Source organism: Oryza brachyantha, chromosome 6 (assembly GCF_000231095.2).
Source record: "Oryza brachyantha chromosome 6, ObraRS2, whole genome shotgun sequence".
NCBI lineage: Eukaryota > Viridiplantae > Streptophyta > Magnoliopsida > Poales > Poaceae > Oryza > Oryza brachyantha.
Window position 1 is genome coordinate 20,950,553 of NC_023168.2, and position 23,887 is coordinate 20,974,439.

The 23,887-nt window shown below is 41.4% G+C and overlaps 5 protein-coding genes across 8 annotated transcripts; 4 read left to right on the plus strand and 1 right to left on the minus strand.

Moving 5' to 3' along the window:
• Nucleotides 1-4,966: 4,966 nt before the first annotated feature.
• Nucleotides 4,967-8,670, plus strand: LOC102708259 (protein PHOSPHATE STARVATION RESPONSE 3). Of its 2 annotated transcripts, none has more exons than XM_006657253.3 (8): nucleotides 4,967-5,214; nucleotides 6,260-7,002; nucleotides 7,106-7,319; nucleotides 7,426-7,502; nucleotides 7,597-7,636; nucleotides 7,736-7,805; nucleotides 7,895-7,964; nucleotides 8,365-8,670. In XM_006657253.3, the coding sequence occupies exons 2-8, from the start codon at nucleotides 6,340-6,342 to the stop codon at nucleotides 8,653-8,655; spliced, it is 1,425 nt and encodes a 474-aa protein (XP_006657316.1). In that variant the 5' UTR covers nucleotides 4,967-5,214; nucleotides 6,260-6,339; the 3' UTR covers nucleotides 8,656-8,670. The 2 variants fall into 2 exon arrangements, with proteins under 2 accessions (XP_006657316.1, XP_015693783.1); XM_015838297.2 differs by having other exon boundaries at nucleotides 6,263-7,002.
• A 361-nt stretch (nucleotides 8,671-9,031) lies between these two features.
• Nucleotides 9,032-13,426, plus strand: LOC102710414. The gene is made up of 3 exons (XM_006656392.2): nucleotides 9,032-9,221; nucleotides 10,342-12,232; nucleotides 12,879-13,426. The coding sequence occupies exons 1-3, from the start codon at nucleotides 9,201-9,203 to the stop codon at nucleotides 13,187-13,189; spliced, it is 2,223 nt and encodes a 740-aa protein (XP_006656455.1). The 5' UTR covers nucleotides 9,032-9,200; the 3' UTR covers nucleotides 13,190-13,426.
• A 2,248-nt stretch (nucleotides 13,427-15,674) lies between these two features.
• LOC102710706 lies at nucleotides 15,675-18,746 on the plus strand. The gene is made up of 10 exons (XM_006656393.2): nucleotides 15,675-15,761; nucleotides 15,867-15,980; nucleotides 16,070-16,261; nucleotides 16,470-16,960; nucleotides 17,175-17,274; nucleotides 17,356-17,415; nucleotides 17,528-17,620; nucleotides 17,713-17,832; nucleotides 17,948-18,305; nucleotides 18,414-18,746. Exons 1-9 carry the CDS (start codon nucleotides 15,675-15,677, stop codon nucleotides 18,266-18,268), a joined length of 1,578 nt encoding a protein of 525 aa, XP_006656456.1. The 3' UTR covers nucleotides 18,269-18,305; nucleotides 18,414-18,746.
• Nucleotides 18,747-18,947: 201 nt separating this feature from the next.
• LOC102708538 lies at nucleotides 18,948-20,265 on the minus strand. Of its 2 annotated transcripts, none has more exons than XM_006657254.3 (5): nucleotides 20,094-20,265; nucleotides 19,874-19,994; nucleotides 19,294-19,338; nucleotides 19,129-19,216; nucleotides 18,948-19,037 (listed from the first exon to the last, which is right to left on the minus strand). In XM_006657254.3, exons 1-4 carry the CDS (start codon nucleotides 20,209-20,211, stop codon nucleotides 19,159-19,161), a joined length of 342 nt encoding a protein of 113 aa, XP_006657317.2. In that variant the 5' UTR covers nucleotides 20,212-20,265; the 3' UTR covers nucleotides 18,948-19,037; nucleotides 19,129-19,158. The 2 variants fall into 2 exon arrangements, with proteins under 2 accessions (XP_006657317.2, XP_015693824.2); XM_015838338.2 differs by having other exon boundaries at nucleotides 18,960-19,050.
• A 181-nt stretch (nucleotides 20,266-20,446) lies between these two features.
• On the plus strand, nucleotides 20,447-23,617 carry LOC102710991 (zinc finger CCCH domain-containing protein 46). 2 transcript variants are annotated; one of them, XM_015838421.2, is made up of 11 exons: nucleotides 20,447-20,700; nucleotides 20,871-21,093; nucleotides 21,191-21,279; nucleotides 21,366-21,464; nucleotides 21,561-21,654; nucleotides 21,831-22,042; nucleotides 22,229-22,335; nucleotides 22,652-22,847; nucleotides 22,940-23,003; nucleotides 23,342-23,504; nucleotides 23,589-23,617. In XM_015838421.2, the coding sequence occupies exons 1-10, from the start codon at nucleotides 20,657-20,659 to the stop codon at nucleotides 23,387-23,389; spliced, it is 1,176 nt and encodes a 391-aa protein (XP_015693907.1). In that variant the 5' UTR covers nucleotides 20,447-20,656; the 3' UTR covers nucleotides 23,390-23,504; nucleotides 23,589-23,617. The 2 variants fall into 2 exon arrangements, with proteins under 2 accessions (XP_015693907.1, XP_006656457.1); XM_006656394.3 differs by having other exon boundaries at nucleotides 20,448-20,700; nucleotides 21,831-22,048.
• Nucleotides 23,618-23,887: the final 270 nt, after the last annotated feature.

The window sequence follows — 23,887 nt, forward strand, 5'->3', positions numbered from 1 at the left end:
TGCTTTGCTAGCCACACACCTGCCTGCCTTGATCGATCGATGCATCTTGTTTAGATGCTCTCGCATATGCTCTTTTGCATGCGCCACTCCACCGGTCAAGATTACTCCTTAATTTTTGTTTATTTATTTTGGGTGATGAATCATGCATTCATGCGGAAGAGGTTTCTCCGACGTAGAGTCCGGGGGCCACTGAGACTAACATGTAAGCTCATCGTGTATGGGTCTATATGTCAGCGACACGGATCTCTAATTTTAAGCTAGAGGATCCGGTTCCGCATTCATGCACCTCTGGTTGGGACTTGATTATCTGTGGTTACCTTGATGCTCTAGCCTTAGCTCTTATCTGTTCTATTCTGGATCACAACTAGCACCTGTTTTATGACCATGTCAGCTCCCACCACGGTAATTTGTACGCAAAGCTGGCGTTCTTTTACTGAACTATTCTCATATATTTCTTGATATTTTACGTACACACTTTCCGAATTGCTAAACGATGTATTTTTTTAAAAAAAATTATGAAAAGGTTTATCATCATATATCTCTAAAGTAGATTTTTTTATTCTGTAGTAGTTAATTTACATCTACACCATTAAATAACTATAACAAAATCAGATAATCTTTCATCCTTCGTAACCAAAATAATACAGCGAAAGTACCATGCATGACTCACTTGATTAAACTGTACTCCACATCTGTACTAAATAATTTCATGGTAAATGTAGCTATACTTTAAGAACACCTCGTTTGATGATATCTTTGATTACATCATCAGCTAGCAATCACGAAGACGAGACGCAGTAAAATGGAAAAAAATGGGCAATATTGAGATAGACAGGAGGTACGGTGACATCTCTTGATTCGATCGATGGCTACGCCAAGAACGCAAGTTGGTTGACGACGTACTCGATATGCCGCCGCATATTCCATTTTTCTCATCACATGATCACATCCTACATGCTATCTTCGTCCCATAATAATTTTATTTTTCGATTTATGCGTCCAACGCTTTAATGATTCATCTTATTTAAAAATTTTATATAAAAAATTAAAAAAAATTAGTCGCACATAAAGTATTATTCATGTTTTATTATATAGTTCGAATATAAGTATTAATTATAAAAAAATAAATAATAGAAGAGTCAAAATATTATATAAAAAATAAAAAATAATCTTATTTCGGAACCATTCGTACATTCCAGGTAGGAACAGGTTCCAAAAAGGCACGACGTTGAGAGCCACGGAGGAAAATTGACTGCTGACATAGATAGATATGGATGCATTCACCTCACCTAATTTTCATATATATAACATACACACACAAAACAGGCCAAGGCTCGTAATATCCGTTTGTTTTTAATAGGCATCATTAAAGAAAACTATTACAAAATTAATGTGTCAATTTATTTATTGTGGAGCAGTATATGTAGTAAGGGGTTTAATCTTACCGTTTTCGAGGTGAAAACTGGTCTGTGCCGGTTTGCCCAAAACCAAGCAGAAATCGATGAAAACCTATGAATTTGGATGAAAACTAGCTAAATCGTCTGGTTTCACATTTAGCAGTTTCATCAAAATCAATTGGCACGTGAACCCTGTATGTAGTATATGTTTTTAATGTTTTTTTATGTGTGCAAATTATCATAAATATTTCGTTCGACGTGTGTTCTTTACGTAACCATATACAACATCTATTGTGTTGAGTTATTGTAATTTCTTTTGCGAGACAGGGCTGATTATATTTAGAAAAAAAAGAGAAACTTATTGAGAAAAAAGAAGAAAAAAATCAAATAATCATGACATGTAAGTATCAATTTCAAGTTCTCAGCAATAGTCACTGCTAGCCCCATTGGAGAATTTAGAAAACAAAAATATATCTAGCTTATCAAAGTGCATTATTTAAAGGAAAAACGTAGTCTTTTGTTAATGGAGAAGGGCAACAACGTAAATTTATAGCCAGATAAACTAATCTTGTCCTTTATTGGATCTGCATCTACCAATCCTAGGCCGAGGTCGAAAGATGCCCTGCCACTAAATAAGTACTACTAAGGAAATGTGCCTTTGCTCTCATATTTTTTTTCCTCCATGCAAGTGGATTAATGGTGGGGAAAAAATCCAATAAAAATGGAATGGTGGGACAAGAGTGTGTGAAGGAAGCTATCTGACTGAGGCAGCGTTCGGCAGCCCCACTAGTTATCTTATCTCTCTCTTTTTTCACGCGCACGCTTTCCGAATTGCTAAACGACGTATTTTTTTACGAAAAGTTTCTATAGGAAAGTTGTTTTAAAAAATCATATTAATCTATTTTATATTTTTTAATAATTAATTAATCATATACTAATCTATTACTAATTTTTCTACGTCAGATAACTAACCCACCCTCACTCCTACAGAACTAGGCCTGAGTTAAGGAAGTTCTTATGCACATCCAGTTGACAAAATACTATAATTAGCTAATAATGTCACAAATCATTCAAATGTATTAGGGTATAATGAAATTTATGCCCTTAAGAGAAATTATGTGTAAATTAAGAGATTAATATGTTTATCTTATTTTTGGTGGATATAAATTATTCTTTCCGTCCCAAAATACATCCTTCATTGAAAATTTGTCCCACGATATTCACCACCTGTTTCCTCATTACAAACAATTAAAACATCCTTGTTTAATCTTTCACATAATTTTTATGTTAACCAATCATAATTATTTCTTATTTAATTTCATATACTTCTTGAATCCCCCAAAACTCAAGAAATCCTTATACCTTCTCTGTTTTTTATTTAACACTGCCATTTTTTTATCTATGTCTGACTATTTGTTTATTTAATTTTTTATACAAATATGTAAAATTATAAATCATGCTCAATTAAAGTGTTTCATGATAAAATAAACCATAAAAACGATTAATAAGTAAATAAAAATTTTGGATAAGATGAATGATCCAACTTAGATTCAAAAGTCAACGATATTAAATAAAAAGATCGGATGTAGTACTTTGGGACAATGATTTCATTGGTTCATATTGGATTTTTTTTCCTCATATAGACACAATGACTTCATGTACCCTGGCTTCTTTTGCTTTTATATCACCTCACAATAGGTCATCCTAGACCTACACAAACCTAACAACTAATAGTGTTGAATATTGATCATGAAACAATCTGGTCCATCTTATCCATTTGCCCTAATCCTATTGTTTTCCCCCAAGTGGTTGGTTAAGCACTAATTGAATCCAAAAATCTTGCTGACATCATCTAAACTAAACAAGTATCCACCATCCTCTTGTGACAATTCATGATCAATTGGATGACAGCCCAGCCCCACCACTAATTTGTGGATGCACCTATCACTATAATCTTTTAAGTAGTTGCTAAGGATGATTCTTCCCAGGTAATTATTGATCATATATACTAATGAAACCTGATTCCTCAATGGCCATGTCTTTGCATGCTTGTCGGCCTCTCCATTACATCAGAGGTTGCTGGGATTCCATCTCCCATTTGATTATTGCAGCTAGCCCAATACTTTTTGTAAGAGTCAAGACACATCAATTACTTTCAGAACTAGTTCAATAATGCTCATTTGAAGAAGGGGGTGATTGTTTGGCTTTTTAGCCTGACGGCGTATTTACAAATAAAAAATAATTTATGAATAAAATTTTTATATCTATATTCTTAGCGATCTAAGAGCTAAGGTCGAAAAATAAACTATGATGAAAAAACCCTAACATATACTCTAAATTTAAGGTTGAAAAATTTAAAATTGGCTTATAAATGTAAGAAAAAAACAAAAAAATAGAGCGGTTGGTCCATATTTCTACTCTCATGTATAGGTGTAATGTTTTTTACTGTTCCTCAAATTATGGGCTTCAGTTTGGATGTAATATAATTCAAACTAGTCAAATGCCCTGTGCAATTGCATGGGGAGATTTGAAGTAGATGTGTTTGATAGATAAATCTGGCTTCTATTGCCATAATACATGATTGGATTTTCTATACAACGATCAATCGGCACTGTTTTCCTGGATTATGTAATGATTTCTAGACACTCGGAATGAAGGTAGTGACTTTTCTTAGCCTTCTCTTAATAAGTACACTCTTAACAAATCATGCATTGCATCAGGCAAATTAATTCTCTTCCTATCCTTGTCTATATAGCGACAGGTGATAAGTACCTGTACCAAAGGCCAAAAATGTTTTCCTCTGAATTTGTTCACTAAGGCATTTCACTATATGATTTTCTACTGATTATTAGTTTCTACACTTTTCTTTCTGAAATATAAAAGCAACCATCTTTTTAAATAGATATAACAAAGCAATCTATTCCATTGTTTGAGATACGGCCAATAAGTTGTAGCAAAATAAACAAAGTAGCCAAAAAAATAATTGAGTAAAATTGTTTATCCATGTTGTCAACGTTTTACTTTGATGAGAAAAAAAAAAACCAAAACCAACTCTAAAGGTAAGTCTAAAAATGCAAATTTTGGAAATAGTCGATAAGCCGATAAAACCAGGTTGTATGTTGTTCCATGTACCAGCAATAGACTCATCATGATCTAAGCCAAATCTAAACAACTCTGTGTGTACTGCTCCTGTTTTCTGGTACATGGTTTGGCAATATAACAATGTTGACAAGTAGCCAAACATCTTTCCTAGATAGCAACAGGGTGAATTTGCTTTATATATAAAATAAGGAGTATAATAGCATCAAATCATTGATGCACACTAGCACTAACCACAGCCAGAAATGTCCTGGTTAGACCCCCAAAATATTGCTAGAAATGGTTGGTGGACATTTTTGGAGGAACTGACCTCTCCCCTTTGCTTCCCAAACATGGTTAAATTGAGTAAAATAATGTGATGACAGGGAAAGCAAGCATGGACAAACTTAAGGTACAATCACAAAATGAAAAACAAAATGCTACAGGAAAAATGGTAGACATTATTAACTTCTTCAAAAGCCAAGCCAAAACAGCCAGCCAACCAACCTTAGTACTAGCAGTCACACCATGGAAAGGAGTAGTAGAGTCACAGGTCACCAATGATTTGCAGTTTCAGCAAGAGATATACTAGGACTTAGGCCTCCCTAAGAGGCTGAGAGAGAGAGAGAGGGGGAGAGATTTGGTGTTGGTCAGGAGAAGAGAGTGGAGTGAGAGGATTGGCAGCTTTCAGATTCTGAATCTCCTGCAAGCCTACCTCCTATCTTCTTTGGGGTTTCAGGTGAGAGGCTGAGGCTTCAAAGATCCCTCCTTTTCATCTGCATGCCGTTGCTATGTCGCTTCGGAGTTCCCTGTTCTTGGTGTCGTTCTTGCGAGATTCAACTGATGCTTTCTGATGAATCTGGTAGGGAAACAGAGCTCATTTGCTCCTCTCCCATTTTAGATTCTTGTTCACCTCTACCCTTTTCGTTTCCCATGCATCCATTGGATGATTGGAATTCCTTCGATTGGTTGTACTGGATAAGAGATATGTGTTGAAGCCATGTGTGATTTTCTGGGAGTGTTAGAAGAATTGGAGTAGTTTTTCCCCAGCATCTGAATTTCTGATGTTGTGAATGTGAATCTGGGCACCTGGTCAGAGTTTGTGTATATGCTGTGCATGCTTCACTGGGACAGACAAGATGGCATGCACTCTCCCTGCACACGGGAAATTTCTCAAAAAAGAGTGTCGGATATGAGAATCTCGTGTCCCCCTTTTCCTTTTTTTTTCTCTAAAAATCCTTTTTTGTGAAAATTATGTTACTCAGAAAGACAGTTAGAAAATTACTGTACTGTAGTCAACTGATCAGTAATGATATGTGCAACTTTTAGTTTTTTGAGAGGGAACCTTTTTCTTATGAATTCGTTTTCCTTTTACTAGTGAGCAAATATATGCAATCTTTTCCATGCTTTTTATAGGGAACTGATTTTTCTGAGTATTTATGTTAACAATAATTGCTGTACTGTTAGAACATATAAATTGTTTATAACTCAGACCTCCTTCGGTCATTCCGGCAAAAAAAAAACTCAGATCTAAATATTTCAATGTAATAAATCACATACTCAGGGTCGCAGATACTCTTGTGTAAATTGCTAGTTACTCAAACAAATGATTATTTTTATCATAATCAATCTTCTTGTGTATGAGCATATATTTTTTATTTTTTAGATAATGGAAGCTTTATTGCACTCAGTCAATCACATCAAAAGGCGATACAGCTATCTGAGAAATATTTAGCATTTAGATTTTAAATATGTTTTGCTGAGTATTGAAATTTGTCTCACAGCAGTCTTGTGACAAGCATCCATTGTGATGTACTGACAAGTGGATGATCAAGTTATCAATCAATCAATCAACTGAACCAGTATGAGCTCCCAGAGTGTTGTTGCATTGAAGCAGATTACTGCTCCAGACAAAGTAATGGATACTTGTCCATCGACACAACATTCTGCTCACAAATTGTTCGATGTCAAACCGGATCATCAAGGGTCGACGAATGACAATTTGTCATCCAGCAGTCAGTCTTCAAACATCAAGATTGAGCTGATCAGATCATCAAGCTTACCAAATATCCTGCCATTTCAGAAACGAAGCTCTGAATCTGAACCTGAAAGCCCGATGTCTCACGTGTCGCATCCCAATGTTTCAGAACCAGTGTACTCAAATTCCTCAACCTTCTGCACAAGCTTGTTTTCATCGTCATCGATGGAATCGGAGCCATGCCGGAAATTGGGCACTCTACCTTTCCTGCCTCACCCTCCTAAGTATGAGCAGCAGGTTTCAGCAGGGTATTCATCCAGCTCCTCCCTGCTCCTTAGCGGCGATGGTGATATTGGCAGCGGTCATGATGAACTTGAACAGTCAGATGATCTGAAAGACTTCCTTAATCTCTCTGGAGGAGATGCTTCTGATGGCAGCTTCCATGGAGAAAACAATGCCATGGCTTTTGCTGAGCAGATGGAGTTCCAGTTCTTGTCTGAGCAGCTAGGAATTGCCATCACTGACAATGAGGAGAGTCCCCGGTTAGATGTGAGTTCACTCATTCCCTTACTGAAACATTTTTTGGCTCTAATTTGAGTATTCTACTGAGCTTCTTACACAATAATTCTTCTGTTTACCTCATGTTTTTCAGGACATATATGGCACACCACCACAACTGTCATCACTTCCAGTATCATCTTGCTCCAACCAGAGTGTACATAATGTAGGATCTCCGGTGAAAGTCCAGCTTAGCTCACCTCGGAAATCTTCGGGATCTGCAACGACTAACAAGGCACGGTTGAGGTGGACACTGGAGCTCCATGAACGTTTTGTAAAGGCTGTGAACAAGCTAGAAGGACCTGAAAGTATGGTGGCCATTACAATTTATTAAATGCCTTACAATTTTCAGTACCTTAAAAGGAATCATTCTGAAGTTTATGTCTAAATGGTTTATTTTAATATCTTATACAGAAGCAACTCCTAAGGGTGTCCTGAAACTTATGAAAGTAGAAGGCCTGACCATCTACCATGTAAAGAGTCATTTGCAGGTATCTCTATATATTTTTTACACTTTTTCCTGGAAAAATCAAGCATTATTTATGTTTTTATTTTTTTCCTTACAGTTTGTTTGTCCTTGTGCAGAAGTATCGTCTCGCAAAATATCTTCCAGAGACCAAGGAAGGTAATTGAGAAAATAATTGATAAGTAGCTAATATTTTTATAGATTCGTCTTGTCATTCTAAATGGTACTACTGAATTGTTGATGCATGCATATATGCAGACAAGAAGGCCTCATCAGAGGACAAGAAAGCTCAGTCAGGTAGCAGTGGAAATGACTCAGCCAAAAAGAAGTAAGCGTCCTAATTGTTCACACCAGAAATCAGAAACATAAATTCTGTGATCTTAGAACTCAAAACTAAAATTCCATTCTCTTCTTTAGGAATTTACAAGTTGCAGAAGCTCTACGACTGCAAATGGAGGTTCAGAAGCAGCTTCATGAACAGTTAGAGGTGCGTCGTATCAGAAACTCTAGATTGCAGGGCATGTAATCCGTCTGATGTTTGAAGTATTGGTAGCGTTGTTCATCTGTCATCACAGTAGTGGAGTTGGTCAACATCAAATGCGCTGCAAAAAATATTCAGTGAAATCATTATGCATTATGTAGTAACAAAATATAAAAATAGTCCATAAAAATATCACAAAACTACAAATATGTTGGTCAAAACTATCACTTAGCTGCAGCTCTCTGATAAAATCATTAATTATTCATAGCTAAAGTTGCATCAAAGTGAGATTTTTTTCACTTAACAGTTGCAGTTGTCTGAAATTTACTCCATAAAAGTAGTCAGCAAAGCGTGCAGCTCACAAATAATCCCAACTCGGTACAATTTACACTCTTTTAATCACCAGGTGCAAAGGCAGCTGCAGCTGCGAATCGAGGAGCATGCAAGATACCTGCAGAGAATACTGGAAGAGCAGCACAAGGCCACCACCACCACCAGCAGCAGCAGCAGCAGCAAACCACAACCCGAATCGCCTGAACCACCACCAAAACAGAAGGAGGCTGAATCCGAAGCAGGCGCCACCGCTGCACCTCATCAACCGGACGCAGGCACGGAACGCAGGTCGCCGCCAGTGGGCAGCAAGAAAAGAGCTAGGGTTCATGCCGACGACGGCGACGACGAGCCCCAGCGTTCATAGCTCGTGTAGAGAGAGAAGAAGGAGGAGGAGGAGGAGGCAGCAATCTTCTTGAGAATTCTAGCCACCACTGTATATATAGTTTGGATCAAAACATGGGCTTAAATCGAACTGATTATCTTGCTAACCTCAAGATTCTGTGGCGGCGTTGCATCAGTGGAGAGAGTGTGAGGAATGGTCAACGAGATCAAAGTCGCGGTCAACGCGGTCGCCGCAGTCATCTCCGCTGGTCTTTTTATAATATATTTACCGAAATGCCCCTCGAACTGGAGCTACCTGAAACGGCAAAACGCCAAAACCCGCTTCGATCATCCGCTGCTACAAAAAGGCCTCGCCGCAGAAGCAGTGGAATTTCTCCTCCCCCCCCCCCCCCCCCATTTCTCTTCTCCCCACCCGCGAGGAGCGAATTGCTCGAGCCCTAGCGCCGCTAGGAGCGAGTGGACGGCGGCGTCGCGGGGAGGTCGGGGTCGTCGCCGGCGGCCCGAGGGAGGCAGGGGGAGCTGCGGTGGGGCGGCCAGCTGTTTTTGCCCCCTCTGCTTCGTTCGCGCATGGGAGAAGACGAGGCGATGGTAAAAAAGTTCTCTCTCGCGGATGGTGGGATTTTGGAATGGGTTCTGGCGGGAGAGACGGGGTTGTGAGCTTGTGATCTATGGCTGTATGTAGGAGTAGGAGGTAGAAGCGTATCTATCTATGCTATGGGAGAAATCGATTGGGGGCGTGGATAAGAAGCACTCCCTTCCTTTTTTAGGTTTTGATGGAAGATTTAGTTTGAAGTATAATGTTGGGTTCCGGATTCTCGGTAAGATTTTGAGTCGATTAGGGTAAGGGATCACACGGCTAGGCTATCCATTTGAATCTGGAGAATTTTAGCAAACGAGCATTTCCAGGAATAGGGGAAAATAATAGGGCTCTTAAAAACTTTGGATGGGTTATATACTTTTGCGGGAATTTGATTCACTGCCAAGAGGTGATTTTGGTTTGACCATATGCGGCTGTTAGGATGGGCACACAATAGCACATCTTTTATACTTTTGCGGGAATCTGCTTCACTGCAAAAGGTGATTTCGGTGTGCCCATTTGTGTCTCTGAGGTATTATTACGGTAGAGATTAGCTTTTATAGATATTTTTTTGGAACTAACTTTTGCTGCCGAATGTAGTTTCCGTGTTCGCCGATAGCTTGTATTGCCATGTTTGCCCGTGTATCGATCTATTTCAATGCTTACGGGAGGCAGCATGATGAAAATAGAAAGTTCTTGGAACTGACCTGTCATGGTTACTGTTAAAGTATTACTAATTCATTGTGTTGATGCCCAACGATTTATTCCCCTGGTGACAAAATATTTGTAATGTATGGGCAGTATCATACCCTTCATCTTTTAATAAATATGTGCCACAATATAGATCATATGGTCATATCCTTTTGTGTTCTTTGAGGCAAGTTGTATAAACAATTGAACACTCTGCTCTACCAAATAGCGCTATGATTGAACTTGACATGTATGATGGCTCACAAAACTTTTGCAATTTTCTTAAAATGTTTTTGGGTGGACTGGATCTAATGTTCTTCAGAAACTGTTGTTTGTCATGTGTTTTTACATGGTAAATTGTATGATCCTAGTAGTGCATCATTTGCCATCATATTGGTGAGAAGGCAGATGATATAATATGCTTTTATAACTCTTCTTCAGGCTTGTGCTACCAAAGATACTCAGGCAAAGAAAAATGAAAAGGAAAACCATGGCAAAACCATTGATAAGGAAACTCAGAAGGTGAGCTGTAATTACTGTGGGAAGGTGGTTACATCATACAACCGCCTGGAGCACCACTTAGCTGGCATCAGGGGAAATGTTTCTCCTTGTGACCAAGTACCTGAAAGTGTCAGGCAAAACATAAGGACTTTGCTTGAGGACCGCAGGAAAGATTGGATAGCCCGAAGAATAGGAAAACTTAAATCTTCTGAGCTTCCTACAGTAAGAAATCCATCCCTCCCATCTGCTCAAGCCTGCCAACCAACGTTGCAGCCAATTGCATCCAGTATAGATCGAGTGAACTCTGTTAATGGGCACCGTTGCTTTGTTCACTGCACAAATAATTTGTTGCAGCCCAGCACAACTGCACAATTAAATGCCAATTATGTTTGTTGCAACGCAAGTTCATTTCAGCAGGGAGGCCAGACAATAGAATTAGCTATGCCTCCATATCAAAATCCTTCTGTGACGAATAAGCAATTGGAAATATCTTCAGGACAGAGAATTAATCCATTGAGTTTCTCTATGGAGAATTCTTCACCACAGATGCAAGATTCAGTATCATCAATGGAGTCAAACAATAGTTACTTGAATTCTCAGGCAGGAAAGTCAATAGGCAAGCTCATCTTTGAAGCTGGACTTGACCCTGGTATTCTCCACTTGCCATCTTTCAAGGACATGGTTGATGTGCTTGCCTGGGCTCAGGTTTCAATGCCTACTTATGAATCAATTATGGAGGATCAACTAAAAGAAATTCAATATCGTGCAGGGGATCTCAGGAAACAATGGGAAATGAGTGGTTGCAGTGTAATTTTGGATAGCTGGGAGAGTCGATGTGGTAAGAGCTTCATAAGTGTTTTGGTGCATTGCAGCAAAGGCATGCTATTCCTCAAATCAATGGATGTCTCTGAAATCATTGATGACGTGGATGAGCTATCACTTATGCTTCTTCATGTGGTTGAAGAGGTTGGTGTCCTCAACATTGCTCAGATTATCACAAATGATGCGTCACCACATATGCAAGCTGCAGAGCATGCAGTGCTAAAGAGATTTGGCCACTCATTCTTCTTCACACTATGTGCTGACCATTGCATCAATCTTCTGCTTGAGAACATAGCAGCACTTGATGATGTCAGTAAGGTCCTAATCAAGGCAAGGGATATTACCAGGTTTATTTATAGTCATGCAGTGCCAATGGAGCTGAAAGGAAAATATATTCAGGGTGGCGAGATTCTGAGCAATTGTAATTTAAAATTTGTGGCAATGTTCATCACATTAAGGGAGCTAGTTTCCGAGAGAATAAATTTGGTGGAACTGTTTAGCTCACCTGAATGGGCTTCCTCTGATTGGGCTTCTAGAAGTACATTCAGACATGTCTATGAAATAGTGAAGACTGATGATGCATTTTGGTGTTCTGCTGCTGATATTTTGAAGCTTACAGATCCACTTGTCACTGTGTTGTACAAGCTGGAAGCTGATAGTTGCCCAATAGGTATCTTGTATGATGCCATGGATTGTGCAAAAGAAGACATAAAGTGCAATCTTCGAGATAAACATGGTGATTATTGGCCTATGGTTGACAACATATGGGATCATTACTTGCATACCCCAGTTCACGCTGCTGGTTATATTCTGAATCCAAGGATCTTTTACACAGAGCGATTCAGTTGTGATACTGAAATCAAAAGCGGGACCACAGCCTGTGTAAGTCGACTGGCCAAAAATCACTATGATCCTAGGAAAGTGGCTGCACAAATGGAGATATATCAAAGTAAATCAGCACCTTTTGATTCAGACACAGAAATTCAGCAAATAATGGAAATACCGCAAGGTAAAGTAGAGCCCATTCTTATTTAAAATGTCCCCTCATTCACATGTTATTACGAGCTCATGTCCAGTGTTTGGACGCAGCAAACTGTAACAATGTCACAAGTTTCTCCATCTATCTGGTATGTGCATCGATTAACTAAGATGCGCTAATTTTATCATGAAAAATCTGAAAAGGGCATATTTATTATGTGAAAATGGCACAGGGATTATCGTGTCTAGTTATTTAGGGGTAGTATACTTCTGATTTCTGAACACAGTAAATCAGGTTCTATTCTCCGTCTGAATGATGTACAGAACATATATGATAGTAAATTTAAACAAAATGCTTTGATATCCCATTTGATCCAAATAATCAGACTGTTTTGCACCTTTTCTACTCTCCCCTTTTCTTGTTGATATAAGTTTACCTTTAGAACAATTGGTTTGTCTTTCGTTTTACTTTAGGCATTAATATGAAGTTATCTTTCTAGTTTCTCTTTACTCCCATGACCTCTCGAACAGGTCCCATCCCGTTTTTCACTAATGAGAACACTTTCCATGTACTCTGATAGGCAAGCTGCGACAGACTGAACTTTTTGACTTGCTTAAGCTGTTGCTTTGTTCATCTTAAATAAACACATTCTTACCATCTTTTACTTAAATTGCAGTTCGTTGGTGGTCGGCACATGGGACTAGCACCCCTGAGCTGAAAACCTTTGCAATCAGGATCTTAAGCCAAACATGCTTCGGCGCTTCCAGATACAACATCGACTGGAGCATATCTGAGCAGCTGCATCTTGTGAAGAGGCCGTATCCTGAGCAAGAGAAGTTCCGAAAGATGGAGTACATCCATTACAACCTTCGTCTCGCCCATTCTGAGCCATGCGTACGAGGTGCTTCCGGTGCTCAGAATGGTAGGCTCGCTAGTCGACTGGGTGATTGGATCACATCAGCGCGCGCCACTTGCTATTACAAGTGATACAGTTCATGATCTGGAGGCTGGAGCAGTGCTTTCAGCCCCTTTTTGGTCTTTCTGGCATTATGCTTATACCATTTTAGAGTTCAGGCTCTGATCAAAGCATGTCCTAGTTCTAGTGTTGTACTGTTTCTTAGTTGAATTACCCCCGGATTAGTTTGAACCTTAATCGCCTATATGTGACAAAATGGAAAACGACAAGTGAACATATCGTGGTTACCTGACAGTACTTGCGTTGAATTACCATCCCTTTCTTTTTTTTTTTTACTTTCATTAGGATAATAGTTTATTATATTAGGGTATATTTTTTTATGATATTCGATCGTTCTTTTTTGCTATTACATTTTTATATCACATAATCAATATATTAATGGAGTATTTTGTTGTTAAACTATTACCTTAATAAAACAAATTACACCGTGTAGTTTTTATAAATGGAGTACAACTACGTAACTTTACCAGGCCAACAGGATAGGGTGTGTTTCAGCTGGAGTTCTCTTTTTCCTTTTTTTTTCAGTTCTTTCCATGCTTCCCCTGTCCTGTCTCTCTCTCCCCTATGCGACCTTTTGGCACTTGGCAGCAATGGTACCCGGACAGAGCATGGTATCTGCATTCCATTTCCATTGACCACCAGAAAGAAGTGATCAGAGGAAAGTGTTCACTCATCACTCTGACTAAGGCCTTGTTTAGTTCTCAAAATTCTTTTTTTTTAAATATCACATTGAATTTTTAACACCTAAATAAAGCATTAAATATAAATGAACCAAAAAACTAATTGAACAGTTACAGAAGAAATCTTAAGACGAATCTTTTGAGCCTAATTAGTCCACGATTAGTCATAAGTGCTACAGTAACCAACCTGTGCTAATGACAGGTTAATTAGGCTCAAAAGATTCGTCTTGCGGTTTCCAGGCTAGCCGTGAAATTCGTTTTTTCATTCGTATCAAAAACCTCTTCTAATATCCAGTCAAATATTTGACATGACACTTTTCCTAAAAATTTTCTCAATCTAAATCTAAGCGCCTCCTAAAAATTCTGTGTCTGCCAGTGTGGCTCTGCCGGCCACCACAGTCTCTGTCGCAAGGTCACCGCCCCTGTGGCGCCATTGAATTCACAGGAATGGAGTGAATGAAAGTTCTTGGGGGCTTGGGGCTGGACCCTCGACACAGGAGCATGTCAGAGCCTTTGCACTAGTTCTCCTCCTACTTAAACCTAGTATTAGCATAAGAACAATTATAATACAAGCAATTAAGCTAACTACAAGCTGTCTATAAAAAAGAGCGAAAAAAAGAGTCGGCTCTCGTACAAGATTCTAATATGCTCATATATACACGGGAAATTTAACCTTTTGTCACTCTTACAAGTGGTCAAAACATATTTGTTACCACTCCGTCTATGACATATGAGTTATTATAAGTCTATGACATGTGAGTTCAGTGATAAATTTATTATAAAGTGACAAAAAGTTAAATGTCTATGTATACATAGACGAGAGAAACAAATATGATAAAAACAACAGCATGAAGATAATATTTAATCTACTGTACAAATTAGCGCTAAGAGAATGTGTTTAACTACTCTTTTGCCTGGGGGTTAAAAGTTTAAACCAGGCTAAATGCTGGTAGAGTTTGATCCGTGACAGTGGGTGGTCTGATCCGATCCTTGGGCTCCGTCTCGCCCGCCGTGGGGCCGCGTGCAGGAACAAGTTGCCATGGTAACCAACCATAAACAAAACCGTCAAAAATAAAAGCGGAAAGCGTAGCCCAACAAGCAGTAGCAGCAACGCAACGCAACAAGCGAGCCGGACAAGGGAGTCCGCCTCGGGCAGCCGCTCTAGCCTTAGCTCGCTCTCGTTTTGCTTGGATTGGAGCGGTCATGGCGTGGCCACGGCATCGGCATCGGCGCGCGGTTCGCGGCGCCATGCCTCCCAACCCCAACCCAAACCTGTCCCGTTCGTTCTCCTCTCCTCGTCGCGCACCGCTACTACACTGCTACTACTGCGTGTGTTCCCAGGTTTTTAGCTTTGCTCGTCGCGTCGCGCCCCCCTTCTCGAGTCGCGGGTTTGGTTTTGTTTGGCCACCCCCTCCGCCTATCTTCGTTATATAATAATTTTATTTTTTGTTTTTTCATGTCCAATGTTTAATTATTCGTTTTATTTGAAAAATTTATAAAAAACTTAAAATATATAGAATACTATTTATATTTTATCATCTAGTAATAATAAAACGAATGGTCAAATATAAAAAAAATAAAAAATAAGATTATTATGGAACGAGAGACAGTACTATTTATCGGAGACTATTAAAAAATTCCTTCGGCTGCCGCCTCCCCCCCCCCCCCCCCCCCCCCACTAGTCGCAAGCATTTTCAAAATTTGAAGTGCTCACGAAGCTTTTTACAACTCCCCTCCTCGCTTCTCTACCCACGCTGCCGCGACTGCACTTGCTTCGTCTTCTCCGAGGGCGGGAGAGCCTCCCGCTCCCGGCGCCATGCCGCCGTTGTCGCTGGCGGCCAAGGCCAGGAGGGGCTTCTCCTCCTCCGCCTCCTCCTCCTGTAGGTCGCAGCTCGAGCAGGACGTGAGTAGTGCATGCTCCCTCCCTCCCTCCCTCCCTTTGGTTCCATCGAGCAGGACACAGAGACTGAGATGGATGGATGGATGGATGAATGGTGCGCCGGTGCAGGTGAAGAAGCTGCAGAAGGCGCTGCAGGAGGAGACGGCGCTGCACTCCATCCTCGAGAATGCGCTCCACCGCGCCGCCCTCACCCTCGCCGACATGTCCTACCTCCCCACCAACGTATGACTGCGCCGCACCCGCCATGTGCCCTTCGACGGATTGCTGCGTGCGTGAGTCCTCAACCTTCCTGCATCCGCTGCTTGCTGCAGGCGCAGGAGCTGCTCTCCAACATCTCCATCCTGGAAGGCACCATCTCCAAGCTGGAGGACGAGATGGTGTCCCTGCATTTTCAGCTCATCCAGGAGCGGAACGAGAGGAGGCTCGTCGAGTACCGCCTCAAGCAAGCGTCGCCGCCGCCGCCGCCGCCGTGCTCCTGCCACTCCGCCAAATCCGAATCAGATGTATGATCCCCTTCTCCTTTCCTCTTCAGTATATACATTGCTGAATAATCTCTGTCTGCTGTCAATCATCATAAACAGTATCCGTAGCTCCAATTTCCAAGTTTTTTCATGCATTTGTTTTGATAATTGAGATGTGCAGCAAATTCACATAAGAGTACACTAGCTATGCTCCTGATTTTAAACTGTGTGAAGTCGTGTTTGCTACTAGGACATTGCTAGCGAGAAGCGCAGTAAAGGGGAGAAGGTTTATCCCTATGCTGTGCTGCACGACTCAGCTATGAAACTACAGAGGCAGCTTTCATCCAAATGCTTTGGCAATCCTAATCAGCTGTCTGAGGACATCGTCCGTTGCATGAAGAACATCTTCATTTCCTTGTCAGATTCTTGCAGGGAGGCCTCAAGGACTCCCTCCGCGGAAAAGCAGCAGTCTGGTCCATCCCCTAGTGGGAACTATTCGATTTCGGCGTTCTGGTCGCTGTCCGAACCATCTTCCATCTCTTCTTGGGTGCAGAGTCCTCAGGTGGATTTGAACTACAACAATAATCTGTTAGCTTCAGAGACCGTGTTTGATCCCTACAAAGCTCGTGAGAAGCTTAGTTGGGCTGACATTGGGAGCTATGGTGCGGCAGCTGAAGTTTCATGGATGTCAGTTGGGAAGAAACAGCTTGAGTATGCTGCAGAATCACTTAGGAAATTCAGGTAACTTATATGAACATCCTTCTTACAGCTGCAATTTACAATTCGCACAAGCGGTGTACCGAGAGTAATGCTCTGCATTTTTTTAGCTCAAGGAAACACCACCTGCTATCTTTTATTTCTGTTCAATTACAGCATACTAATGGCTTTCTTGGTTATTTTCCTCCTTGACATTTTGATCCACTCATCCATACTAATGGCACTTGTCCAACTGCAGATTGTTAATTGAACAATTGGCAGAAGTAAACCCAGCTCACCTCAATGATGATGCGAGGCTGGCATTTTGGATCAATTTATACAATGCACTGATGATGCATGTATGTATTTTGTGTACTCAATTTAGTTGTTTATATATATTTTTACAATGAGTGATGGTGCTTGTTTTATCTTTTCTATAGGCTTATCTTGCTTATGGTGTTCCACGAAGTGACATAAAATTGTTTTCACTAATGCAAAAGGTTTGTTTGAAAACCTTCTTAACTAATTATTTTCTCCCATTATCCAGTTCTTGAAGTAAAGAACATACCACTAATTCCAAGTCTGAAAAAAAATAACTTTGATTTATTTTAGGCTGCATACACAATTGGAGGGCACTCATTCAGCGCTGCATTTATCGAGTATGTGATTCTGAAGATGAAGCCTCCAAATCATAGGCCACAGATGGTATGTGGACTGACATACAACTGATAGAGCTACCTGTTTCGTACATTTTATCTTTCAACGCAAACTGATCATAGTTCTTTCTTTTGTGTAAGGCTCTGCTTCTTGCCTTTCAGAAGATAAGGGTGTCTGAGGAGCAGAAAAGGTTTTGCATTGGGACACCTGAGCCGCTCTTAACGTTTGCTCTCAGCTGTGGACTGTATTCTTCTCCTGCGGTAAGCCACCTCACGCATCTGATGCTTCCTTCATAGGTATCAACTTGTATGGCATGCATTTTGATTATTTCATCTTCTGAGCTGAATGATAACTAAGGACTAATGATCACTACAGGTGAAGATATATACTGCAGGCAATGTAAGGGAAGAACTCCAAGATGCAGAGCGTGATTTCATTAGAGCATCGGTAGGAGTGAGTCGAAAGGGGAAACTTCTGGTCCCTAAAATGTTGCACTGTTTTGCCCGTGGTTTTGTTGACGACAACAGCTTCCCTATCTGGATATCACATTTTCTACCTCAGCAGCAAGCTACCTTTGTCGAGCACTGCGTGTCTCAAAGGCGGCAAAGTCTCCTGGGCACCCGCACTTTTGGCATCATTCCATTTGATTCTCGATTTCGCTACCTCTTTTTGCCAGATATGGGATCGTTAAATTAACTGCTTGATATGCTTCCTCATCCAGATAACACAAAAGGTACACAACCCTGTTAACCTATTTTTATTTTCACTACGAATGCTTAATCGTAATGAACTGGATTACAGTTTTACATGTCTTGTACTGACATATTTGCTTGTCTAACAGCCTAACATGAGAAAACAGTAACCAAGACTTCTGTGCAAACCTGTTGGTTACAGTTGTAACAAGCTATTACAGCAAGCAAGTCGTTGTATTACACTAATTTCTTAAAGGAAACAGCAAGTGCTCATCCAGTAATCTTGGAAATGCAGGTTTGGTTAAATTTTGAATCGGTATAAACGCTGGATTAAGATTGACATCTTTGGATGTTAGATGTAAAAATCTTCAGCATGTCTTAATAGGTTCCCTCGCCTCGACTTCTTGTTGAACTCAGCGAAAAATGTTGTACATTGTATGTGTAGTAGGAAATAAACAATCAAGTTAGTAAAGGAATTCACTGATGTATACCTACTGCTCATGGACTTGACAAGATGTATAAGCTTATGTGTGTTGGATCTCCCAGCTATGACATTTGGTTTCCCGTATATAATCAAGTAAAGTAAAAGAACAAATACATGGTGCTTCTCTGTGGAATAATTTAACAAAACAATCTGTTTCATATTACGTTCTTCTCATCGCAAATTCAGGGGACACTCTTACCGGGCCTGTTCAGTTTCTTGTGTACAATTTGTTGTGTAAAACTCAGTCATGAAGTGTTCTTGAATTCATGCCTTGCCTCGGTTTGAAGTGCTGCAGTAGTAGACTAGCAGGATGTTAGAGCAGCATACTAGTAGTAGTAGTAGAAGTGTTATTGTTGCCTGGATACTAGCTTTAACTGTACCTGCTGTTTTTCTCCTAGCCAAAGCTCTTCTCATTGTCCATCTTCTCCATCCTTGATGAGATTGCAGACGTCCGAGCACTCTGCCAAGCTAGTTTCCACATGAAACACATTGTCAGGGTGGGGTTCACATGAAATGGAGAGTTGGAAACGAGGAGGTACAGGTACCAGTACTGCCGGCTGCGGAACTGTTCTTTGAACACTACAAGAGGCCTGCAGGTTAATTTCAGAGTAATTCAGCAAAAAGAACATCTCCAAAGAACTAGCTAGGTCTTGTTAGCCAAATGATCTTATAGCTAGCTAGCTAGCCAAGAAAATTGCTTAACCAATACACTACAGGAAACCAACTAAATCATACTTTTCATAGTTCATTATCTTTTGGCGCATGCTAATGGCACGTGAGTGAATTTGAATGATGGCTAGCTAGCTGGACTGATCAAACTTGGGCTAGCCTTTGTTTGGCCAGTGCATGACTGGCCGAGTCAAACAACTAGTCTCCTGGAACACACTCTTTGTTTCGTAATATAAAAATATTAATTATCGATGCTAATGTTTCTACACATAAATTATATGCATTGATCAATGGATGAATCTAATTAAAGTTTGAAACTTTTACAATATAAAACATTAGGACTATTTTTAATTCATCTTATATGTTTAGCATGATAGGCTAGTCTCTCGAAAATGTTGGCAAAGAGCAGTTAGATGAGCGAAAAAAAAATCGATCAGAAGCGACGGCGAGTGGTACCTCCTGACGTTGAGGGGGCCCTCGCCGCCGCGGATGCAGGTGGCGACGCACTTGGAGGTGCACTGCAGCGCCTTCGCCGACTTGGGCCGCTTGATCCTCACCTGCTGCTTCCCGTCGCCGCCTGACCAAACCAACGCACCGCCGGCCACCGCCGTTCTCGTCAAAGGCACACCACGCCGCGTGTGGACTGAATTCAGCTGCGTGCGGAGATCGATCTTACCGGACAGCGTGGGAGGGATGTTGGAGAAGGTCTCCGGCTGCGGCGGCGGCGTCGACAGGATGGCCGCCAGCGCCAGCGCCACCACGGCCGGCGCACGGGCGGAGCCGCCGCCGCTCATCGTCGTCGTCTCCGACTCCGACGAGGCAGGAGCGCGCGCGAACGCAATCCCGCGTGTGTGGTGCCGGTGCGTGGCGCGTTTCGCCGCTGGGCGTTTGGGTCGGTGAGCGCCGTGGGCCGAGCATACGGGCCGGCCCGACGCAACCGAACCGTGGGCTGATCCGTGCCAGTAGAGGCCCGCTTGGCACACTGGAGAGGAAGGGAAGGTCTACCTGGAGTCCCGCTTCTCTCTCCTCGCCTACTCCTCCCGGCGCCGGCGGCCGCATCGTCTCGGAGAGCGGGACATCCGGCGTCAAGGGCAACCCAGCTGCGGCCGTGTAGTGGCGCGTCCAAGGTAATCCGGCGGCGGTGGAAGGACGGCGGTGCCTTGGCGGGCACGGGGCAGTTCGGAGTGGCTAAACCCTAGAGCGGAGCCGTAGAATCGAATCGCCTCCCGCTTTCCGGCCATGAGCCGGCGGCAGGAGATATGCCGGAACTTCCAGCGCGGCAGGTACCTGGGTCCCCTCCTCTCTCTCTCTCTCTCTCTCTCTCTCGTCTCTCCTCCGTGAGAGCCGCGCCATTGATTGGTTACCCAGATGTTGATTCCGGTTGCTCCGGTGGACCTCGTGCGCGAATTCGTGTTTATGATTTGCAATGTTTGTTTGTGAATGTTGCGTGCAGTTGCAAGTACGGAGCCCAGTGCAGGTACTTGCATGCCTCCCCTCACCAGCAGCAACAGGCGAGACCCAACCCGTTCGGATTTGGCACCGGAAGCAGGCAGCAGCAGCCGTCGTTCGGCTCACAGTTCCAACAACAGCAGCAGCAGCAGCAGAAGCCCAACCCTTTTGGTTTTGGGGTGCAAGGTGCCAATGCGCAGTCACGAAATGCTCCTGGCCCTGCCAAGGTTTGATATCTGCTCTAATCAGAACAATGAGATCTTCAATCGCACAGTTTTTCCATGTATAGGGACGTTGCGTATGACCAATGAATTGTTGAACCAGCCTTTTCAGAATAAGTGGGTAAGGGATCCCTCAGCCCCGACGAAGCAAGCAGAGGCGGCACAGCCACCGCAGGCGCAGGCTGCCCACACGTGAGTTCATATGCAGTATGTTTTACTTTTGATCCGACCTGATTAATTTTGGGTATGGGCGAATCACCAACATTGTTGTTTTCCAGATCCTGTGAAGATCTTCAGTCCTGCAGACAACAAATTTCTGAAGATTTTAAGAACGAGGCACCTATTTGGAAGCTTACTTGTTATGCTCATCTCAGAAGGTAAATAATTCCTGTCCTATGCTTCAAACCTTCAAAAGTTACTCTATGCCATGCCCGATGTTCGTGCACTTAATCATGCACTTTTCTTTACATCAGCGGCCCCTGTGATATTAAGGGAGACATTAGCTTTGAGGAACTAAGAGCTAAAGCCTATGAAGAAGGAAAGCAAGGACATTCTCTGCAATCAATAGTAAGCTCTCTAGTTTCCAGCACTCCCAACTTCATTGGAGTTCTCTATGTGGATTTTAGCAGAAATAACACTAATTGACTTAGCTTTGCTTGCATATTCTGACCTCTGTAAATTTTATTTGTTCCTCTGGAATTCATGAAAAAACAAACTTGTATTCATTGGTTATATTCTTTCAGGTTGAGGGAGAAAGAAATCTGCAGAATGCAAAGTTAATGGAATTTACTAATCTGCTCAACAGCGCACACCCATCGCAAACTCCAAACTTTCCTACTATGGGTTCCTTCCCTGGAGTGAACAACAACTCATCATTTGGGGCTTCTCAAACCAATGGACCACCTGTGTTCAGTAGTTTCAGTCAAATTGGAGCAGCAACTAATCTTGGGCCTGGGTCAGGGTACTTCCTACTAATCCTTTTGGAAAATACTCCGTGATTGTGGTGCTAATCTATTGTAGAAAGACAATTTAATCAAAAAGTAGCAGTTAGGTGATCACAGTTATAATGCTTTGCATATGGTTGATTAATTTTCTTTGTCATTTGGTTCTGATCTGTGTTAAATGACTGCCTCTCATGCAGAATCACCACACCAGGAGTACCAGCCAGTAGTCCTTTTGGCCAATCAAGCTCTGCACCACATGCTGCCCCTACTTTTGGCAGTTCTCAAATGAAATTTGGAGTTTCGAGTATGTTGCCGAAAGATTCCTTTACCAGATATTTGTACTGTTACATAGAAGATGGCATATAGAGTTGCACCTAGTAATATTATTTTATATTATTCAATTGAGGAATTCATTTGCACCTAATCCAAAAAAAAAGTTTTCAAAAGTTCTGCTTGGTAGTAGGTACTCTGTACTAATCATTTTAAAAATCTATTCAAATACATCTGATCATTTTCTCTTGCACCTATGTTTATAGGCATTTGTTCCATGATTCCATCTCTTCTTCTGGGAATTATTAAATATTGTATTGGGTTGCTATTTAACTTCTAAAACTTTTCAGGCGCATTTGGAAACCAGGGTTTGAGGCAACCGTTTGGGACTTTTCAAAGCTCGAGCAACAATTTTCCAAAGTCCTCTGCAGGCTATCAGCAGTCTTCTGCTTCCTCTGCCCAGCACAGAGACATTGACAGGCAATCGCAGGAGTTGCTTAGTGGGATGATGGCTCCTACTAGTGTGATGGATGAGGCATCTGCTGAGTAAGTTCCATGATAATTATACGTGTAGAATGCATTTCCTGTGTTAAGTTATCTTTGCTTCCTGTTTAATTTTCTTTGTTTATATTTGGCAGGAACATCAAAAATGAAAATCAAGATGATAGTATCTGGCTGAAGGAAAAATGGGCAATTGGGGAGGTGTGGAATACTTTCTTCTTAGGCATTTTTGTAGTTCTGTTTGTTAAAAATGTTTGCTCATACAAGTATACAACTTCTATTCCTGGTATGGTACATCCGTACATACATATAGTTATTTCTGTACCTCCTTAGTGTTGTATGCATGTTCCTTTAGTAGTTCACAACTTGACATCATACACAAACTGGGTATAGATTATGAATGTGGCATGTGCATGATTATGATTAGTAGAAAGATATGTCTACACATCCTACATGTTTGGACAGGCATTGGCTTGCTAGCGCTTTCTTTATATTTGGCAAGTTTCTACAATTTAAAATCATATGGAACTCCCTTCCAGATACCGCTGGATGAACCACCTCAGAGGCACGTTAGCCATGTGTTTTAAGAACTCAAAGGTGTTCTACCGTGTTGTTGAGGGCTTGAGTCATGACCTACTCAGCTATGATCTGACTTCCTTGTAGTTGGGTTGCCACAATATGCTGTACTTTTCTTGCCCCCAGGTATGTATGCTTACCTTATACTCTTCTCCTTTCAGTTTACATATCATTTATCAGCGGGTGTTGATTCTGGCTAATATGTTGCAGCTTCATGACGACACAAACGAACTGTACAACAAACAAGGGAATTAGCAAGAGTGAAGGGAGGCTGATGAACCAATTCAGTGTACTTATTTAGTCCTGGAACATGAACGTGGGCAACTAGAGCTAACAGCCAACTAACTGCAGTAGTATGTTTTATTATTTGTAAATTGTTTATTCGAAAACCTCGTGGCATTTTGATAACAAGGTAGGGGCATTTTGATGGTGCTCCAGAGAACCTCGTGGCAGCGGCTCTCAAGCTCGAGCTCGATCCTGACCATGGCGGCTTCTTCTTCCTCGATCTG

Bases quoted from the DNA above. Each gene is read 5' to 3' on its own strand.
- LOC102708259 (XM_006657253.3), top strand. From the start codon at position 6,340: ATGAGCTCCCAGAGTGTTGTTGCATTGAAGCAGATTACTGCTCCAGAC. The intron at 7,003-7,105 runs GTGAGTTCACTC...CATGTTTTTCAG, and splicing joins AGGAGAGTCCCCGGTTAGAT to GACATATATGGCACACCACC. The intron at 7,637-7,735 runs GTAATTGAGAAA...GCATATATGCAG, and splicing joins TCTTCCAGAGACCAAGGAAG to ACAAGAAGGCCTCATCAGAG.
- LOC102710414 (XM_006656392.2), top strand. From the start codon at position 9,201: ATGGGAGAAGACGAGGCGATG. The intron at 9,222-10,341 runs GTAAAAAAGTTC...ACTCTTCTTCAG, and splicing joins TGGGAGAAGACGAGGCGATG to GCTTGTGCTACCAAAGATAC. The intron at 12,233-12,878 runs GTAAAGTAGAGC...CTTAAATTGCAG, and splicing joins AATAATGGAAATACCGCAAG to TTCGTTGGTGGTCGGCACAT.
- LOC102710706 (XM_006656393.2), top strand. From the start codon at position 15,675: ATGCCGCCGTTGTCGCTGGCGGCCAAGGCCAGGAGGGGCTTCTCCTCC. The intron at 15,762-15,866 runs GTGAGTAGTGCA...GCGCCGGTGCAG, and splicing joins GGTCGCAGCTCGAGCAGGAC to GTGAAGAAGCTGCAGAAGGC. The intron at 17,833-17,947 runs GTAAGCCACCTC...TGATCACTACAG, and splicing joins GACTGTATTCTTCTCCTGCG to GTGAAGATATATACTGCAGG.
- LOC102708538 (XM_006657254.3), bottom strand. From the start codon at position 20,211: ATGAGCGGCGGCGGCTCCGCCCGTGCGCCGGCCGTGGTGGCGCTGGCG. The intron at 19,339-19,873 runs GTACCACTCGCC...ATTAACCTGCAG, and splicing joins GGCCCCCTCAACGTCAGGAG to GCCTCTTGTAGTGTTCAAAG. The intron at 19,217-19,293 runs GTACCTGTACCT...TGTGGAAACTAG, and splicing joins TTCCGCAGCCGGCAGTACTG to CTTGGCAGAGTGCTCGGACG.
- LOC102710991 (XM_006656394.3), top strand. From the start codon at position 20,657: ATGAGCCGGCGGCAGGAGATATGCCGGAACTTCCAGCGCGGCAG. The intron at 20,701-20,870 runs GTACCTGGGTCC...TGTTGCGTGCAG, and splicing joins CGGAACTTCCAGCGCGGCAG to TTGCAAGTACGGAGCCCAGT. The intron at 23,004-23,341 runs GTGTGGAATACT...ACTCCCTTCCAG, and splicing joins AAAAATGGGCAATTGGGGAG to ATACCGCTGGATGAACCACC.